Source organism: Leishmania mexicana, chromosome 20 (assembly GCF_000234665.1).
Source record: "Leishmania mexicana MHOM/GT/2001/U1103 complete genome, chromosome 20".
NCBI lineage: Eukaryota > Euglenozoa > Kinetoplastea > Trypanosomatida > Trypanosomatidae > Leishmania > Leishmania mexicana.
This window is the reverse complement of record NC_018324.1, coordinates 809,740-829,952: the sequence shown is the minus strand read 5'-3', so window position 1 is coordinate 829,952 and position 20,213 is coordinate 809,740. Positions and strand designations below refer to the sequence as shown.

The 20,213-nt window shown below is 59.2% G+C and overlaps 5 protein-coding genes across 5 annotated transcripts; all 5 read right to left on the bottom strand.

Annotated features, from left to right (window-relative positions):
• Positions 1 to 557: 557 nt before the first annotated feature.
• Positions 558 to 1,418, bottom strand: LMXM_36_2110 (conserved hypothetical protein; the record flags this gene model as incomplete). Its single annotated transcript, XM_003874512.1, has 1 exon — positions 558 to 1,418. One exon carries the CDS (start codon positions 1,416 to 1,418, stop codon positions 558 to 560), a length of 861 nt encoding a protein of 286 aa, XP_003874561.1.
• Positions 1,419 to 2,969: 1,551 nt separating this feature from the next.
• On the bottom strand, positions 2,970 to 4,082 carry LMXM_36_2100 (conserved hypothetical protein; the record flags this gene model as incomplete). The annotated part of the gene is made up of 1 exon (XM_003874511.1): positions 2,970 to 4,082. One exon carries the CDS (start codon positions 4,080 to 4,082, stop codon positions 2,970 to 2,972), a length of 1,113 nt encoding a protein of 370 aa, XP_003874560.1.
• A 926-nt stretch (positions 4,083 to 5,008) lies between these two features.
• Positions 5,009 to 7,873, bottom strand: LMXM_36_2090 (conserved hypothetical protein; the record flags this gene model as incomplete). Its single annotated transcript, XM_003874510.1, has 1 exon — positions 5,009 to 7,873. One exon carries the CDS (start codon positions 7,871 to 7,873, stop codon positions 5,009 to 5,011), a length of 2,865 nt encoding a protein of 954 aa, XP_003874559.1.
• A 3,959-nt stretch (positions 7,874 to 11,832) lies between these two features.
• Positions 11,833 to 15,729, bottom strand: LMXM_36_2080 (streptococcal hemagglutinin-like protein; the record flags this gene model as incomplete). Its single annotated transcript, XM_003874509.1, has 1 exon — positions 11,833 to 15,729. One exon carries the CDS (start codon positions 15,727 to 15,729, stop codon positions 11,833 to 11,835), a length of 3,897 nt encoding a protein of 1,298 aa, XP_003874558.1.
• A 3,445-nt stretch (positions 15,730 to 19,174) lies between these two features.
• LMXM_36_2070 (conserved hypothetical protein) lies at positions 19,175 to 20,167 on the bottom strand (the record flags this gene model as incomplete). The annotated part of the gene is made up of 1 exon (XM_003874508.1): positions 19,175 to 20,167. One exon carries the CDS (start codon positions 20,165 to 20,167, stop codon positions 19,175 to 19,177), a length of 993 nt encoding a protein of 330 aa, XP_003874557.1.
• Between the last annotated feature and the right edge of the window lie 46 nt (positions 20,168 to 20,213).

Here is a 20,213-nt window from a genome sequence, read left to right as displayed (position 1 = left end):
ATAACAGCCCCAAGAGCTCAGTTGCAGTCAACGAGAAAAGAGAGAAGAGCGAGGAAAACGCGAAGAGAAGACCCAGGGACGCACATGCGTGCAGAGCTGCACAGGCGCTGTGCACGCAAGTCAGTAGCAGGAGCATAAATGAGAGAAGAAAGTAGACAACCAACGAGCGAGTCAGGTGGTGGGTGGGCAGGTGGGGAAGGACGGAGTGGAGTACATGCTCCGACATACACACACGCTCACAGCCTTCTTCGTAGCACGTGCAATGACACGGATACCTCCTCCTCTCTTGTGTTCTCAGCCGTTGGCGGCATACTCGCCACCTCTCCCTTCGCCTCATCCGCTGCCGCCGTCTGCACATCCCTCTCTTTCGCCCGTTCGTTTCTCGCTGTTCCGCATATCCTTCCGCCCTCCCCGCTAAGTGCCTAAACAGCTGGGATGACGGTGTGGTTGCGTGCTGCACACCTTGAGCCTCATTCCCGCCAACCGCTTTCGCTTTCAACCGCGACTTCTGCTCGGTGGCGCAACAGACAGAGAGAGCAGATGTGGCGGCGATCTGCTCAACCAAGTGCTCGACGAAAGTGCTGATAGTCGCCGCACACTGGCGGCACCTCGTTGCGGCCACGCGAGCGATACTTGAGCGACTCCGCCTCGCAGCGACGGCCTAAAGAGTCCCGCCAAGTCTCCAGCACCTTCTGCTCCATCGACATGTACACCTCCTTTCGCCGGTCCATCACTTCCGACATGCGGGGCGTCGTGTAGTACGGCACGCGCAACCCGTACAGGGAAGTCGTGCGCTGCACAATGAAGCCCTCGTTCTGTGAGGCCGTGAAGCTAAAAGAAGTGCCAACCATGCCAGCGCCACGGAGACCGCCGCCGAACAGCGGGTTCGATGCATCGACGTCGGTGTAGGAGCTCGACAGGAGCATTGCTACGAGTAGAAAAACAACAATGGGCACAAATAGCAGTGCATTGGGATTGATGTTCACCTCAGCTTGGTATCGAGCCCCACCGGCCCCGGGGTGCACACCATGACCGTTCGTATGGTAGCCGTTGCCAAAGAAGAACTCCTCGAAGAAGTCACGCTGCCCGGCTGGACGGTGGCGGTACACACCCGCACCGTTCGCGGACCGACGCACACCACCGCTCTCGTGCCGCTGTACGCCCTCCGCACCGTGCCGGTCGTAGATACTGCGCTTGGTGGCATCCGACAACGTCGTGTGCGCCGTGCCAACCAGCTTGAACGCGTCAGCTGCTTGTTTGTGCTTGTTCTTGTCTGGGTGACACTTGAGTGCCATCTTCTTGTAGGCTACCTTGATCTGCGCCTCGGTGGCATCTGTTCCTACCATGAGCACTTTATAGTAGTTACTCTTGTTCTGGAGCACGTACTGCACCACCTCCGTGTCCGTCATTGCGTTCATTGTTGCGACGGTGGTCCTGTGGGTGGGCGGGGTGGCGATATGGGCAAAGTGGCAAAGAGGAAGCGCGGGGGTGGGAGCTGGTGAAGCTGCTGCGCCGCGTCACATTGGGTAGTCCAGTAGACGGCCAACACCACCGCAAGCGTGTGGGAACCACTCTCGGGGAAGCACAAGAGAAAAGTGGTACACGCGTACACAAACTCCCCCGCTAACGCACAGGTACCCTCGCTACGCCACCGTTCTCGAAAGGCTTCTTTTGGGTACGCCCGAGAAGACGGCAACAATGGAGGAAATGGGGGAGGGGGAGCGGTAGACGCGGAGAAGGGAAAAGCAGCTAAGTAACACAGACGCCGCCACGCAGTCGCCGCCCGAATGCCTCAATAGGAGCCGGAAAAAAAAATGCAAACAGAAGAAGAGCACACAGGGAGAAAACGTTGTGTGGGTGTGGGTGTCTGTGAGAGAGACAGTCGATGAGGAGGAGGTGCTTGCAGAAGCGGGGAGGGGAGGGGAGAGAAAGGGGAGGTTGAGATGAACGCAAAATCAAGAAACGCGGAACAACAACAACAGTGCGAAAGACACGCGTACGCGCAAGCGCGCGCCAGTCGACAAACAACGGAAAGGGCTGTATAGCGGGTTTTATGAGACCAAACTCAGGATGACGACGAGCTGACGGGAATAAGAGGGAGGAAGGGACTAAGAAGAGTAGGGCACACCGGCAGAGTAAATTACCAAGACGGAAGAAACCTGACAAAACTCCTCGGCTGTCTCTTGGATTGAATCGTAAACGAGGGGATGGGTGCTCTTGTGCTGGCGTGCGTCTCTCTCTGCGTGCGTGTGCGCGTGGAGGAGAAAGGGACGGAATACGGCGTCGAGGCGGGGACGGGAAATTTCTAAGATCAGAGAAACACATAGAAGAGGAAGGGAGAGCGAAAGGATGGAGAGGGCACGGTGGGCGGAGCAAACGGCAGAGACGTTCAAAGAGCGAGAGAGGACCGGAGGAGGCACGCGCACACGGCGAGAGAGAGATGGGAGAAAGGAGTGGGGACAGTGGCGTAACTGTGAGCCCAATCCAGGCTCCCAAAAGAAAAAGCATGAAGGACACGCAGAGGATCTAGAAGAAACGACAAGAGCGCCTTTGCACACACCACCTCCACTTCGTGAAGCGGCGCCTACGTTCAGTACACGAAGCGGCGTGCACCAACGCCATTGCCTTCGTTTCATTTCTTTGTTTTTTTTGTGGCGTTGTCGTGCTTGCTTATCGATTCCTGCATCGCTGTCGATGGCGTTGGATTGCTTGGCCCTGTCCTGTTCAACCTTTTTTTTACAACGTGGATGCAGTGCATAGCAGCTTACACATCGACCGAGCGCGTTCGCCGTGGCACTTCCACACGCAAAACGAGAGCGCCGAAAGACAAATACATAACAACCGCCAACGGCAATCACACGCAGCGCGTCAAGGGCCTCACGATGCATGGCGCACTGGTATCGCGAGTCGTGATGCCTTACCATCCCAGAGCAGCTCTTTTCTGTGCCTTCTCTCTTCCAATGTACCCCCTAATCAGTCGGTAACTTGGCGGGGCCTTCCAAAACAAAGCGAGGGAGTTTCGCCAAAACCTGCCTGACGCTCTTATGCAGCACTTCCGCTGAGCCGCCGTTGTGGGGAGCGGGACGACGTGCGCCACCAGAGAGGCTGCCGTTTCCCCGATTGGCGTTGCAGTACCCGATCATCGTCTCCGCATCCTTGAACTTGCAGCAGTCATGCTGGTAAAAGAAGTCGATTCGGTTCTTCTCTCCACGCGTCATGGCACGATAGCCCAAATGGCTCCAGAACGGAATCGCCTGCACGTCAGCAGAAATCATGATGAACTCCAGCCCCACCTCCGCGCACCAAGCCAACAGCGCCGCGTTCAGCAGCCGCCCAAAGCCGTTCTTCTTGTACCCAACACCCGTTGCAAACAGCGGCATCTCGGCAAACCGTATTGTTTCCTGCTGATGCACCGTCACAGTGACGGCGCAGACGAGCTCCTGCGTTGCAAGGCAGCGCAGGTACCACGAATAGGAGCCACTGATTCGCTTTCGAGTGCGGGTGGAGAAGTTGCTCGGCAGTGTGACGATGCGGTGCAGCTCGGGTGGGTCGGGGTGCAGAAACTGCGAAGAGTACAACTCAATCACCTCTTCGCGTTCCTTCTCCGACTGCACACATCCGAACTGCAGCGGGTACGGTCCAGGACCGGTAAGCTTGGGGAAGTGCTCTTGAATGGTGGAGCGGAGCAGGCGCTGAGCGTGCGTGCGGCGTGGCGCGTGGTTTGCTGCCGTCGTTGAACTCCCGGCCATGAAAGACGACGTGGGGCTCGCCATGAGAGGAGAATTGCCGCTCTCACTGCCGCTCTGCTGACCCGCGAAGGAGGAGCCGGTTCCTGCGGCTACCCCTGGCGACGACAGGTCTGCACCGGCTGCCGTCAGGGACATGTGGTAGTCATGGAAGAAGATGAGTCGTTGCACAAACGTGGGGTCGACGAAGGTGTGGGCGTACACCTTGGCAATCTCCCCTCGCTCTTCACGCGGTGCCGCCCAGTACGCCTGGGCAAGCTGGTCCAGCTGAGTCTCATTGAGCTTCACCGTTGAGTAGTACCGGAGAAGTGTCGCCCGCTCTTCCTCCGATAACATCGTGCGCGTGCGTGAAAGCGCACGAGCGCTCCTGTCACCACCTCCAGCGGCTAGGCTTGAAGAAGGAAGGGATGGGGATTTTATGAGGCTATTCACGAAAGGGAGGGGGGGGGGGGGGGCAAAAGACCGTGCAATGTGTGATAGGACCACCAGAGACTCGCCGTGCTGCAGGGAGCGGGGGTGAGGGAGGAAGTTTGTCCGCTTTCTCTCTTACGTTGAATACTTGCGAAGACACCGCCGGCCGCAGCGCCAACAGAGGAAAAAGTAAAAAGAAAGCTATGTTGTCCTGGGTGGTGCCGTAGAGCGCATGCCGATCCCGGAGTGTCGCAGAGTGTGTACAAACGGAAGAAGGCGCGAAGAGAAAGAGGACGGGGACATCACACGTGAGCGTATCGAACCCGCAAAACGCGTGCACCTCCCAAGCACGCCGCCAAGCAATACATGCACCCTCCCTCCGCCACCCACCCCCGACACACACATACACACAGAGCACAAGCACGTGATACCCGAGAAGGAAATGGGCCAGGGGAGCAGCGCCACATCTGCCACAAAGCTGTCCACAACCAACCCTCTCAGTACCCCGCTCACTGTCCTTGGAGCGCGCTCTTTCCCATCTCCCTCCCCTCCTTTACAGCGCGGCAGAGACCGTCCAAGGTGGCTTAGACCGGCTGGCAGTTGTAGTGGTGGTCACTTGTGCGTTCATATATATTATTGTGCAGCCATGATCTTGTGAACACAATCGCTCATTAAACCAACTCACACACAGACCTGTCTTTCACAGAACGGCCTCGATGCCATGACCGTGTCGTACCTGCCACGGCACGGTGAGTAAAAACATATCGGCTGCTCAGTTCTCTTCGACTGACACGCGCACACAAGCTCGCCGAGACGCATATACCCCATATCCTAAACACCTTCACCACGCGTCATAGCTTCAGCTCTCCGATCTTCAGCATAAATTGCTCCCGGTGAGGCTGCTGCAGCACCACGGCCATGCTGGCCAGCACCGATGTAGCAGAGGTCACGAAGAGCACGTCTGGATCGAGTGTTTCGTTCAGCTCCCGTTGGACCGTGTTGACTAAGTTGATGAGAATATCGATGCGTTCCGCGTCGGAGGGCACACGGGTGACCCAATCCTCCACCTGGAAGTCCTCCATCTGCTGCCGCAGGCTCCCATCCACGAGCTGGAGAACATAGGCTTTGAAGAGGCAGCCGTGCGCGAACCGCTCGTACACAACCTTGTACGTCTTGTACGAGTGCCGCTGGGTCCACATGGACGGGGCTGTCTCGCGGTGCCGCTGCGCAAAGTCGTCGAGAAAGCTGGAAGGGGTCAGGAGCGTGTCACACAAGGCACGATCGCACAGATGGAAGGCCGTGTACGGGGTGGTGACCCGCTGGAACCACGCCGTAACAGGTGTGAGAAACTCGGAGGTGAGGGATGTGAAGAACTTGCGCACCATATCATCGGCGACGGAGAAGTGCGAGCACGACGTAATGCCGTTAGTCACCGCCGCCGGCTCCACACGGTGGCCAGAGGCACTGCTGGTGTTCGCTGAGGACAGCGGTGGCGTTGAGGAAGCGACAGGTAGACCGTTTGCGCTGTTAGTCGGTGAGGAAGCCGTCCGCGGATTTCCGTGCCAGTGCGTAAGACTCAGTGACACGGATGTCCGCTGGGAATCCGCGTCTAGCAGGGACACCATCTGTAGCCGCTGCAGCAGCATCTGCGTTTGCTCCTCGTGGTTCAACAAGAAGTGCACGGAAGAGTCGAAGTAGTTGTGGAGGCGCTGCTGCAGGTTTTTGCGCGAGCTGTCCGGGTTGGCGCCGCCACGCCTTCGGTGCTCGGCCGCGCGCACCGACTCCACTGTGGTCTTGTAGTGATCCGTTGTGAAGAGCGTGGCAGAGAAGTCGACAGGCGACGGCATTCTGATCGGGGCCGACGCTAGATGAGCCGCAGCCTCCAAGGCTGCATCACTGCTGTCGAGACGAGCATGCTCTCGTCCATGTGATAATCTCTCCGCGTGACTGCTGAAGCCGATGCTGGGCTGCACCGGAGACGCCCCGCGCGCGTTCATAGACGCGTGCTCCCCAGCTGAACTTCCATCGTCGAAGCGCTGCGTCTGCTGCGCCGCCTCCACTCGGCGAGCCGAGTCTCGCGACGGGATTGAGGTGAACGGTGACGTGTCCGTCGAGGATTCCACGTTGTAGATGGCGGGCAGGTCCGCCGTATCTGACGAGGCGGAGGAAAGGATCGGTTTTCGACTTGCCACATCGACTAAGAGATCGCGGTTGCCGTTGAAACTACTGAGCCTCGACGGAACCACCACCGTAACGGGGACGCGTGGGCCGTTGTGGTGGTGCGCGCTTGTGGACCCACTACCCAGGGATGTAGTGGAGCTGATCCTGCACATAGCGCCCGACAAGGGCTCCTGTCCAGACGCCGTGCGCGCGTGGGCACCGTTCAACGGCGGCCGCGGCGGTGTTTCGGCGCTCAGCTCCCCGGGTAGCGCTGCAGGCGGCAGAGAGGTAGTCAGCGACGCTGTCGTACAGGCACCTGACCGCTTCGAGTGGAACGGACTGGCCTGCGGCGAAGGTGAAATCGCCCCAGCCCCAGCGCTCGGTGGCGGCGGCGCGATGGAGCCGTTTACCGTCATCGACGTGTTTCCGTCCATCACGGCCATCAAGCTGGGCCACCCATTGAAGCTGCGCAGCAGGAACGGATTCGTACCGGCCACGATGAGGCCCTCATTCGTCGGGAAAGAAAGTACCTTGCCCATCCGACTGAGTCGCGGGAAGTCTTCGTTTTGAACTGTGAAGTAAGACCGCAGCGTGCCACTGAACTCGATGGGCAGCACCAGCGACGCGATGCTGAAGGCCGCCGCGGACGCCATGTAGGGAGTGTTGCTGAGGATGAGGAGCGGCTCGTGGCGAATTAGCAACTCCCACACGTGCGTGAGATGATGCAACTGCTCACCGAGGAGTCTGAAGAGGGGCAAGAAGTCGCTGCCCAAAGCGCTGCCTCGGTGCCGCGGGCAGCCTCCTGCCATTTCCATAAACTCTACTCGCTTGTCCACCGACATGGCACTGCGCACCGAGGCGCAGCTGCTGCGCGTGGCGCGACTCGACTGCCGCTGCGAGTGCGCAGGCGTAATGAAGACGAGGGCCTGCTGAAGCAGCGTCACCGTGTAGCGCGCCTGCGGGTGAGGCGAGGGCCACTGGGCCAGCTCCACCATCGCGTCACGAAGCACGTCCTCTTGCGTGTAGTGCTCGGCGCTGTAGGACGGGTCAAACTCGAAGTAGGCTTCCGGGATGGGGATCAGTAAGCTTGACACAGGCACCTTACCAGTATCTGGGGAGAGCAGGCAGCACTGGCAAAAGCGCGGCGCCACAACGCGGAGGATGATCTCGTGCACGTTGTAGTACGGCAGATGGGAGAGAAGCACCAACACCTGCTGCACGTAGCACCGCGGCACGTTAGGGTCGTACTTCTGGCGGTAGAAGGCCGCGCCATACAGCTCCGGCACGGTGTTTCCTGTCGTAGGCGGCGCCACCGTCTGCGAGAAGCTCTGCGCCGCCGCCGTGGTGCAGTCTGGCATTGTGAAGTAAAAGATGAAGTTGTACCCGCAATCCGGGTTACAGTCTGGAAAGGCGCAGCGCAGTAGCTTAACCTTGCCCTCCTCTGTGATGGCATCAGGCGGGGAGACGAATTCGATCTTGGGCCCGATGTCGAGGTCGAAGCGGATGGACACTAAGCAGTCCACCCATGGTGATGACAGTGATAACGGTGAATTCATTGCTGTCGATAAACACGAAACGCACCTGCGCACACAGAGAGAAAAACACAAGAGGAGAACGCAAAACAGCGGCACTTAGGGAAGACGCCAAATGCGTCTGGCAGCGAGTTCGAGAAAACGGCAAAGGATATGCGAAAAAAAAAACGAAGGTAAAGAGGGGTGGGGGTGGGAGGGAGGGCAAGTGTGTGTGCGTGCGTGCGAGGGAGAGAGGTTCCAGCAGTAGTAGCAGCAGGCAGGCAAGCACAGCGTTGAGGAGAGGAGGAGCGAGAGTGCAAGGGACGGAGACGGCGAGGTCAAAAGTGAAGGAGTAAGGAGAGAGCGATGGAGAGCGGCGAAGACGAGAAAAATACGGATGAACACACAGACACACACACACACAGAAAGACACAGAAAGACACAGAAACAGGGCAGAGCAGACAGACACGGCGACGAAAGCGGCCGAGACGGGGGGGGCAAACGGAGGGTGGGGTGGGGGTGGAGGAAGAGAGGGGCAACACAAATGACAGAGGAAAACAACGGCAACACGAGAAGATACACACGCGCGCGGGCGCGGTAGGGTTAATAACACTTCCTCTGCAGGGCCTCGTGCGGAGGCGGAAAAGGTGCGCAGAAGCTACCACTACAAAAACATGACACAGCAAGAGCAAACGATGGAACGCCACAGGTGCCTTTCCGTGGTGGTAGCGCAGTCAGAAAAATGAGAGGGATGCCTCGCAGTGGACAAAACTCATGCAGCCCTGACGATTGTCCTGTAAAGAGCTGAGAAAGCAAACAGTGAAAAGCACGAAGAAGGCAAAAGTGCGTCACTACACACACACAAAAGACGCACACGCAGGAGCGAGATTCGATTGCGTGAACTGAAAGAGTCCGGAGCAGAGCAGCGAGAAGCGGGGCAGGACTCTATCCAGCACGCCGAGATCAAGACCACGGTGGCACAGTCCACCCAGCGCGCCCAGACGCACGTCGCTTGGAGTGCGCGGGAAACGGGGAGAGGTGAATGAGGAAGGTGATGACAAAGGCAGACGCACGCGCAACATCCCTTACAAGCACACCACACACACCTCAAATTTGATTATCGTCGAGTACGTTTGTGCTGTGGTGGTGGTTTGCTCGTGTAGCTAACGACCGCGCAGCGAAACGCCTCCGCTCTCAGCTATGTGTTTTTTTTCTTTTTTCTCCGTGTTGTGTTTCGGGAAGTGCTTCCAGGGCAAACTGCGACAGGCCACGGTGAGCCAGCGACGCAGGCGTGAGGAATAGGAGGATCCATCTCAGAAACAAAGAGATGCAGAGGAGAGGGGAAGGGAGTTGTGAGGTACATGCGCATGTGTGTGTGTATACACATGTGAGAGGGAGGGGGTAGAAGTGGGGGTAGAGTCAACGGTAAATATGAGAGAAGGGGGCATAAATAGAGAGTTGAAGGGGGAAAGGAGAAGTGAAGAGAAGGAATTACAGCCACGTGCAAGTTGAAACAATACAAAAACGCTGTCGAAGGGAATTCGGCGTACGCTGGGCAAACCGAGCAGCACGGCATGCGCACAATGGTGCAGCAAAGATGACCCATTCGAGTAAGGCAAGGCGAGAACACACACACGCACATACATTCACCAAAAGAAAGAGAAACACGGCCCGTCTGTGTTTCTCCTTTCGTCCCTTCTGCAGAAGGCACTCCAATGCCGCTCCTCAAGGATCAGGTCATGCCCGTTGACATCCCTCTTCATTTCTTGCTTTGCGCGTGTGTGTGCGTGCGTGCGTGTGTGTTGCACCACCATCAGCACCTCCCCCTGTATATATTTTTTCTGCAGCGCTACTGCATACGAGTCAACAAATATACATAAAGCACATGCATATATTTATATAGACACCCAACACAGGCGTACAGCGAAACTATTTATAAAAAGAATGTCATGAAGGAGTGCAGGGCAGCGTAACGCCGACGTCTCCGAGAACACGACCATCACTAAGTGAACACAAGGTATGCAGAACAGCTGCGCAGAGGCACAATGGAGGGAGCAGTCGAAACAGACAGACACAACGCATACATATTATGCATGCCTAACCCCTCCCCACCCACCCACCTCCCACATACAGACACAGGCAGACACTCCCCCCCCCCTCCAAACACAAGCACACACTAAAAAAAGGAGGAAAAGCAAGTGTCGAGAGACACACCTCACGCATGCACTTCGCTACACCCGCCCGTTTGACAGGATGTCGTACTACGAAGAGAGAGCGAGACGCGCCAGGGTGTCCGCAGGAGCGTTGGAGAGAAGGGGATGAGGTAGCACGGGGCAGAGAGAGCAAGCAGTTCGTTCCCTATGCAGAGCACACACGACATCCCATCCCATCCCCCTCTCCCTCTCCCCCAAAAGAACAGCACTGAAGGACACGACCGCAAAACTGAGGTGCACCGCTTGCGAAAAACAACAGCGGGAAGGGAGACAAGAAAGACAGGGGGTGGGTCGGTGCGAGAAACGGCAGCAGTGCAACACCCTCCGCTGTCGAGCCCGCGCACTCGTACACGCGCATCCACAAACGAACAGACGCAAGGAGGAACCGCCATTCCCCTTGTCTCCTTTTGCCCCTCCGCTTTAGTGCTTCTACTCTCTTGCGGGGAGAAAGCCGGCCCGTGGATCACGTGCCACAGGCATGAAGAAGCTGGGGAAAACCGGCCGCGACCAGCAACGTCGTCGTGCCACCAAAGCGGCTGCCAAAGCTGCGTATGCCGCAACGGTTGTACCGCCAGAGCGACGAGTTGAGGGCTCGATGCACACTGGAGCCGTTGCTGGACCTCTGCCCCTGGCCTTTGTGGTTGACAAAGAACCCAGTCAGTTTTCTGCTGCCGAGGGAGCTTCAACGATATACTCAGTCACGACTCCGCTCCCATGGAGCCGGAGCCGCTGGCTGGCGCCGCGCTTGTCGTCTGACCAAACGCGTCGGTGTGGCTGTGCCAGCCGGCAGCAATTAGAGCGGCACGGATACTATCCAGCACGCTGAACTGCGCTATCGATGGTCACCCAGCGGCAGAACAGCTCAGCAAGGGGGTCTCGTCGGTCGTTGTCATCGCTGTTACGGTGCAGCTTCCATGTCGCGACTGGCGCTGTGCGATGCGGCTCGCGCCGCTGGTGGTCCCAGGCGCAACTGGTGTGGAATGACCGTTGCAGTGCGTGATTGCACCCTTGCTGGTAGTACTGCTGCGCTGGGACTCATTCAGTGACCACAGCACTTCGCAACGTCTGCCCAGCGTGGTGCAGGGAGTGGTGCACCTGCTGTGAGTTCTGTACACGTCGCAGACGTCGGCGTAGGCCGCGCTTTGTGTGTGTGTGGGGGGGGAGCTCTGTGCCGACATCTCCGGCCGCGATGTTCATCCTATCCAGCTCCGTCGACGCAGCGGGAGTCCCCCACAAGAGTGGATACAGAGTCGAGCACCTCTCCCTGGTGTCCTCGAAAATCTTGTCTGCTGCCAGCTCCGCCAAATATCAGCGGATCTGAGCCGAGATAGCCTGGACCGCTGTCTCAAGCAACGCCTTACCTTGCTGCCGATCGCTAGCGCTAGGTGATCGGTTGTCGCGCTGACGCTGCTGCCCCGCATTTGGCACCCAGGGGCCTCCCGTAGTTGGGGACAGCAAAGCCACTCGCTGAGCCACGCCTATGCCCTGCGTGTTGAGCCCTGCTAGCTCCTCACAGCACCCAAATGCGGCGGCGACGCCAGTGCGGAGTCCAGATGAAAAAGTCGAGCATCTGCCAAGAGACGAAGCGACCGAACCAGACGTCGGAGGCCGTGCAGCGGCTGTCGTCGCCGCTAGCGACGAGAGAAACGGGGCACTGGACTGCTAACTTAGCTCGATGTGCTGCAGCACGGTGGAAGCGGCGGGGCAACCGGTGACGCGGGTCCACCTGCTTAGCTATGTGACTGACCTCCCGATCCGCAATGTCTCACTACAACCTCAGTCTGCGTCGTCCTAGCCGGCCTGGAAGAGCCGCCGCCGATACGGCAGCGGCGACGATCTGATGGCTGGTGAGAGAGGGGGGTGCGACACGCGCGCTATGCAGGCGTCATGCGTTGGTGCCGCCGTGAGTCGCGTATAGGCGCTTGCTGGGCGGTTCCATTTCGGGCGCCTCGACGTTGTCTGTGCAGGCAAAGACTGGGACAGGAAAGCGGCAGACAATTCGGGTTCCGAAAGTTGGAGCGAATACAGCGCTGGCTGACTGTCATAGGAGTGCAGCAACGACGACCTTCGCGACCGACTCAACGTTGATAGAGTCGCGATGCGCGACCAGCAATGGCTTGCGGACCGTCGGGTGCCATGGACTGAATTGCTGTAAGGCGACAGGGACGTGATAAGGTGCATTGATCCTTGATGCCGGCGACACCGCCTCGCCACGGCAGTGGAGAGAGATGGTCTTTGTGCAGTAGCCGGTCCGGCGGGCGGCGGAGCAGCGAGTCGGTGCCCGTGCCCCCGCCAAGGCTGCGCTGTGGGGAACCACTGGGAGGCAATGGGGCCCTCACCTCCTTCGGCGGGCTCCGCAGGCGGGGCTCTTGGCGTAGGGGTCAGCGTGTACGGATGCGAGGGAGGAGGCAAAGCATGACCTACAAGCGGCGACGGCGACGGCGACGGCTGCTCGCATAGCCTCTGGGGAAGCAGCGGGTTGCTACACTTTGTGTCAGTAAGCCACTTCGACAAGTGTGGCGACACCAAGAATTCCTCGCCATCGCGACGTGCAGGAGCGCATTCGCTCTCACCAACTAGACCGGCAGCCCTCACGCTCCCCCTGGGCATTGGCGACGCTACGGAGGAGGCCAAAGACAACGACCTCCACGAGCGCGAGAAAGCCAACACCGTCCGGCTAGATGGAGAATACCGTGGGTCGTTTCCTTCCTTTTGCGCCGCGCCATCGCCACCCCCGTTGCCGCTGCCTTGGTTGTCTCGTGGTCGCAGCAGCGCATTAGGCCCACTGCTCACGCTCCGCCGCAGCTCTCGGCGCAGCCGCTGGCGAATACTGCGGCAAAGCGCTGCCATGGCGGAGTCATGACTCACCAATGGGTACGCATCGTCTGTGTCCAAAAATGACCTGTGCATGCTGCCGCCACTTGCCGGTGAAGAGGCGGTTGAAGTCGACATGCTGCTGAGGCTGCTCAATCGACAATGCACCGCGGCAGAGGCTGGGGCAGGGACCAAGAGCGACTGATTCGAGCCCTCGCTGTCACGCACTGAGGTGATGGAGGCAGCAGCCTTAGCGCAAGGCACACCCCCGCTACCCGTGCTGAGCAATGCACCGTCGGCCGCCGTCAAACCGGAAATGGGCGGCGCCACAGGGGAAGCCCGTGCAGGCGCCTCTGGGGGCAACACCAGCACAAACGCGTTGGACTGCGGATTGTCGTCGTTGTCCGCCGACGCGGAGGCAGGTGCTGAAGAGGAGCCGCTGCCCCCACTGTAGCGCTGGCAACGCAAGCCCGAGTTGATGATCTTCACAAAGGTACTGAAGTCGATGGAGATGTCCTGCGATTCACGCGCGGGCTGCACCTGCAACCCGCACATCCGTTCGATGACGCTGGGGTTGAGCGCCAGCTCGAACCACTGCAGCGCTTTCACCAGTTGCCCCAGTGCCACGGTGGCGTCATCGTGGCAGCCCTGGCCTTCGGCGATCTCGGCAAACGCCTTGCGTTGCACATATGTGTGGATGAAGTCACCCCTGTAAGTTGCGTCTGGCGTGCACGAGTTGCTATTGAACGGATGCGGCGACGGCGGCGGCAGCGCTGTTTTTCTGCGCGGGCCCTTACGCCGTCCACTTGGCTTCCGAGGACCCAGCAACCCCATCACCCCGGGAATCCCTGGCCTCGACGGTGAGGGATACGACGGTGAGGGATACGACGGTGAGGGAGACGACGGTGAGGGAGACGACGGTGGGGGAGACGCCGGCGTGGCAGGCCGCGGCGCCATCCGCGCCATAGGAGTCGGTGGGGGTCGGCCGCTGCGTCGACCGGCCCGCGCAGAAGGTAGACGGCACACCTGGGATGCAGCTTGAAAACTGGGGGCAGAAATACTACGCGTCTTCTGCGAACCCTGCAGATCAAGTAGTCGCTGGGATGGAGCACCCGTCGCTGGGCGATTCCGCCCTTTGTCCCCCAGCGCCGCTTCCGGCTTCGCGGACGGCTCTGCCGGCCCCCTCTTCCGTTGCTTGGCCACATCCGAGGCCAGTTCACACTTGAGGTGCCTAAAGAAGGAGAGAGTCTCCTCCACGGTCAATCCTTGAGATGGCGACGACGACAACCGTGACCGTGACGCAGTGGCCACGGCTGGCGCTCCTCCGTCGTTGTTTCGAACTACGATGGGGACGAGGGCGTTACTGCCTGCCTCCACAGCAGCTATGAGAGTTCGGAAGCGACGGCTGCCAAAGCATGCCTCAGCCGCGTTGAGCAGGTACTTGGTGGAAGGAAACTCGTGCAGCACGTCTGCCGCGCTAACGGTCATCGTTGATGGCACCGCCTTCCTCTGCGACGGGGCAGACGTCGGCGCGGCGGTCTTAGCGGCACTACATGTCATCGTGGCCCGTGCACGGTGATAAAGCCCGTGAAGTAGCCGCAGCAACTCACGCTTCCCTACAGACGTGGAAGGGCTCAGGGCAGATGGGGGCACGGAAGCAGAGCGGTGAGAGAGGTGCTTAGTGGCGCTGGTGTGACTTCTGCGATAACCCGTTTTCGCTTGCTGTTCTCGGTAGGTGTCGTACACTTGCCGGGCTGACTGCTCCTCTGCGGCGGTCAGCGGGAAGACAGCGAGGTTGGTCCGATTCCTGCCGCTATTCAAAGGGGTAGTGAACATCGGCGGAGGCGCGCCGCCGCCCTCTTTTCCGCGCTCCTCCGATGGTGCGGCTCGACTGAAAGATGCCGCTGATGGGGTACCCTGGCACCTTCTCTCACCGGCGCTGCCGTCGCTACCTGCACGCTCACCGCTGGCGCCGCTGTCCTCACTGCTCCAGCCTGAGGAGTCGCACGAGTAGCCAGGATTGAGAAAGCCCCGGTTGTCCTGCGCGAGCGACAGGAGTAGCTGCGGCCGCTCCGCAAGAGCGCCGTTGTCGCGCCGGTGCGTCGCTGAGGACCGCTGGTCTGCGTGAGAGGCTGTTGCCGGCTGCGCACATCCCGTGTCGGAAGAAGCCAAGGAGGAGCTCGACACGAAGGGCGAGTTGTCCATCACTCCTTCGAATGAAGCAGCGCTGGCGCCCACACCGGTGTCTGCAGCCTTGGAAGCATCAAGAGGGGCGCAGCCGGCCACCCAGAGCGGCCCCTCAGCAGGGGTGAACGTACTTGAGTCGTCTATGCTGAGGCCGTTCGTCGTGGCGACGTCCGCGAGACGGCGCGCCTTTTCAGCTCCTCGCATCGTGCAACTGACGACGCCATTCTCCCACGAGGGCGGAAACCCCTCGGCGCCTGATCGCCTCACCGCTCCGAGAGTTTCATTCGCCAAAATCTGGTTTTCCGGTGCAGCGCGGCTTGACGACGACAGCGGCGGAACTTGAGCGCTACCAGAGGATGGCGCGGTGGGCATGGGGAGCACCGAGGCAACCCCACAGCTGCCACCGCCTCCAGTACCTGCAGCCTTTATCGCCAGCGCTGATGAGGTGACGGTGTAGCCATTGATGCTGCCATTGGTGCTGATGGCCCCCGCGGTTGTGGAGGTGCCAAGTTCGCCGTTCGACGTCGCTGTCACAGATGTGGCGTTAGAAGTGAAGATGAGCTGCGATTGGGGGCGCCATAGTGCGCCTGCCGCGGCGACGGCGCGGATGGTCTTTGCCTTCCTTTTGCGCATTTTGGCGCCTCGGGCACCGACGGGGACGGTCGCTGTCGCCGCGGTGATACGCATTTTCCGACTCAGCACACGCCGTTTTCGAGTCGATCTGTGGGCTCCGTTGGCGGGAGCAATGAAGTGGGCATCCCACGAAAGGCGAACAAAAGGTAGAACTGAGACCTCAAAACGAAAGTAATCATGACACGAGGAAGGGAAGGGGCAACGACAGCAGAGGAGCCAAGCAACCAAAACGATGGCCGTGCGTACACGCCACCCACACCCCTACCCGGATGTAACGCGGGAGAGGGGTAGTACACGCCGAGACCACCTCACATCACACGGTAACGCAAAAGATCCATACAAGAAACAGCAAGTGGAGAAGGAGAACAGAGCGCGCATGAGGGGAGCAAAGATACAAAGAGGGAAGGGAGGGGAAGGTGGATGGTGGGGGGCAGAAACGCAAAGCCGCCTTTTGTGGCGGTCTTCGTCATGACTCTTCTGGGTGGTTTCGATCTTCTTTCGTTGCCCCTCCTCCCCCCTTCCCTTCATGACCGCTGACTCCGACTCGTGTGATTCCGACAGACGCTTGTCCAGTCCGCTCCCTGCAAGCTTCGCGGAGTGCAACGAAGTGCAAGTCCTTTTCTTTTGGTGCGTGCGCGCGCAAGCCTACGCGTGCCGTGATGCTGAACAATGCGAGAGAGAAAAGGCAGAGAAACTAGGTCAACAGGGACACCACCCACACCACTGCCAACGCCACTGGAGGAGAATGAGGAAAGCGAAGGAGGGAGGAGACATGCTCCGTGGCAACGGAACAGCTTTCGTTTTGTTGTGTTCTTACGTGTCCATTCGGCCATACAACTTTCGCACACGCCACGCTATTTGGCCTGTCACAGGCCCCATCCATGTGGTGCGAAGCAGCGGCAGGCACACGCGCCACAGCAATGCGCCGACCCAGTCATCTGAGAGCACGGCCCCTGCCTCCAACTCTGCCCACCCACCCGCTTCCCCACTCACCACCGGGTGCCTCCCCCTCGGGGTGACCCTCAGCCCCCCCCATACACACACACCAACTGGCAGTGAGATGTCGGGGGTGGCATACACTCGAGTCACACGGACACTCTGCCCCATCATATGGATGGCACAGTTGTACTCACTGTCGCGGGCCGCTCCGAGGCCACGCCATCCACGACCTGACTGCCAACATCAGCAGCAATACATCGCGCTGACCTACCTCTACGTCGTAGGGTGCCTGACCCTGTCACCAACAGAGGTGGTGCGGCATTTGACAGGGGATAGAAGGGATGCTGCTTGGCCTCCCCTCCCCCCCCCGAGTGTGTGTTTGGGGTGGGAAAGGGGGGACCGAGCTGTGTGATACCACGCGCTAATGCGTGCTCCATCGTCGGTGGGGAAGAGAGGCGAAAATGAAAGGCCACTGGGAGAGACGCACACACCGACGCCTCAGCACCACCCTAATGAGAATTATGACAATCGAAGGCACCCAGACCCCATGCGCCCCACCAAAGCTCACGGGCAAGTGAAAAAGGCAAGAGGGGGGTCGGGTGGGGTGAGGGTGGATGAGCGACAGAAAGAGGCGAGTTCAAAAACGAAAAGGAGAAATGGCCGCGTGCAAGAGGGCAGCAGCGCAACGTGAATAGAACGAGAGAGAATTGTGCATGAGAAAGAAAGACACGCTGGTGAAAGCTGAAGAAAACCCAAGCACCTCGGCGGGTCGGAAGGGGGACAAAGGGAAGGGGGAGGAGAGGGGCGTGGGGGTGGGGCACGAATAGGAAAGTGCTGTACGCTGCGGTTGAGAGGATCTGGTGGCGTTTCGTTTTGCGTTTTTTTTCCTCGGAGGCGGCGGGAGGTCGTTTGTTCGTTGCGAGTATTTCCGTCTCCGGTGCAAGCGGCACGAGAAACGCACGGCAGCTCAGGAGAGGGTCAAAATGGATATGCTCGCCTTCCTCGTTGTTGCATCGATGATGAGGGTGTCTCTCTGCTCGAGAGGAAAGGGGGAGGGAGGCATCGTGGGTGAAGGCAGCGCGGCCGCTTCAACGGACTGCCGGGGAGGAGGGAAGGGAAGGGAGTATGTGGAAGAGCGTGACGGAGAGGCGAGAGTTGGGAAGGAAAAAAAGGGAGCACAAAGAGTAAAGGCGCAGATCGGAGAGAACACGGCAAAGCCACGGTGGGGAGAGATCGGGCAGACCGTCGTCGCATTATCGTATCCCCAGATGCCTTCGCCGCTCATCACCGCCATCCGCGGTTTTTCTTGGAAAAGCCGCGTCGCCTTCTCGCCTTTAGGGACCGAAGAAGAGGAGGGTCAAGATGATAAAAGAGAAGGAGCGGGGTCGGAGGAGAAGCGTCCTCGCAGTTACGCATTGAAAGAGAGAGAAAAGGTCAAAGATGGTCAAACGGCTCGATGGCGGTGGTGGTGGGGGGAGGGTTGCATGTGCGCGTCTATCCTCTTTTTATCCAGCTTTTTCTTTACGAACGCAAGAAAGAGGTTCAATCGGTGTGTGTGTGTGTGTGTGTGTGTGTCTGTATGTGTGTGGGTGTGGGTGTTTTACATCTTTTTTTTCCACCGCAGATATGATGTCGCTCCAGTGATGGCGCGTTCCTCCTCCTGCGAGGTCGGGCAGCTTCCCCGCGAACCCGCGGAGGAGGGGAAGGCAAATTGAGAACACGACGATAACGAAGCAACCAAATAGAAACCAAACAACTATCGTACTTCTCAGCACCTTGAACGTGCCAAGGGACGTGAGGGGAGGAGCGGCGCAGACGAGCAGAAAAGAGGCATGGGACAGAGAAGGGAAAACAAAGCACACACCTGGGCGAAGCACACATGGAGGAGGAGGCTCGGTGTCCATAGATGGCCCTGAAGGTCTCCACGACGCGTGCATAAAAAAGCCCACACACAAGAGGCTTGCCATGCACGCGTATAAGTATCTGCAGCGACGCGTGTAATGGGGGTCGCTTATCCTTCACAACGACATCAACCGAAGAGGGTAGTGGGGGAGGGGGGAGGGTGAGCAAGCAATCGAAAAAAAAGATGAACGGCATCTACAACAACGCACGCAGCAACGGCAACAAAACGTTCCAGTGTCGGCACAGCGACGGAAAGCGTCGAGAGAAAGAGGGAAAGGGGTGCTGATAGGAGGGAGGGGGAGAATAAGGAAACAAAAAGATGGTCAGGGGTTCCAGTAGAGCCAGAAAACTGGCGAAAGGCGAGATAAGTAGGAGAGAAGAGAGAAAAGGCACCCGCTCACCTGTATGCCCCCCCCCCAAACACACACACAGAGAGATACAGACGCACACGAAAAGGGATGAGGAGAGCGAGGGAAGAGGGAGGGGGAGGGGGAATGGGGATGGGTGTGCAGATCGAGCGTTTTGTTTTGTTTTTGCGCGCGTGTGTATGTATGTGACGATCGTGTCTCGATGTGTCCCCTGCTGCGCAGCCTCTCCCCATACATCTACCCCTCCTCCTCCTTACTCTCCCTCAGCTCTCTGTATATGTGTTGCTCCATCACCACGTGCGGTGATCCACACGTCCTCTGTACTCCTTGTAGGCGTCGGATGAGATGCCAAGCCCGATGCCGTTCGTGGCGTGTGAGTAAGTGATGCGAAGTCTCTCTGCATCGCGGTAGTTGACCCCGTCACCATGCAGCATGGCCTCCTCGCACCGATCGCGAAGGGTTGCGCTGAACTCACCGTTGGACTCGAGCTTAGCGCGGAAGCGATCCAGCAACGCCTGCTTAACGGCGGCACCCTGCTGCCTGTCGGCTTGCGAGAGCGACACCCGTCGCGGTCGACAGCCCGTTCGGCCCTCACGCGTGCTGATGTCCGCCTTCCACTTGTGAATGAGCTGCTCCGGTGTCAGCTGCAGTTCCTCTTCCTTTGCTTGCGCCGCCGCAGCCGTGTGGTTGGTAGTGCTGGACGAAAGCGGCCTCAGTGACGGCGACGCGTTGTGGTACGGCGTGCGTTCCGTGTGACCGCGCGGAAATGTGGCCGCTGCTGCAGGAAAACCCGCTGGCCCTACCTGCAGAGCACGAAGCCCGGCTAGCGCGGCGGCACACTCCGGTTGCAGGGCGAGAGCCTCACGGTACGCAGCCTCTGCCTCGGCGAAGTGGCCACGCTTCCAATGCGCGTCGCCAACGCGGAGGTGGGCCTTAAACCACTGCGGCTCCAGCTCCACGGCCTTCTCGGCGTCCTTGAGCGCCAACGAAGGGCCTACCAGCATGGGCGACTGCAGGTAAGCGGCGCTGCGATTGCTGCGGATCTGTGCCGTGTCGCCGCCGGGAACTTCCAGCAGCCGCGAGTAGCATCGGATTGCGGCCAAGAAGCAGCCTTTGCCGTAGCAAGCATTGCCCAATGCCTTCCAGTCGTGGCGGAGCTGCGAGAGGTGCTCGGCGGCGTCAGCATCGTCGCCAACGCCGTCCCACCTAGTCCCAGCAAGCAGGTCGAACTGCGCTTTCAAGTCTTGCGGCAGCGACGGCTCTTTCGCAGACTTTTCGGTCATTCTCACACGAAAAAATAAAAAAAACAAAGAAATGTTGCGTAAGAGA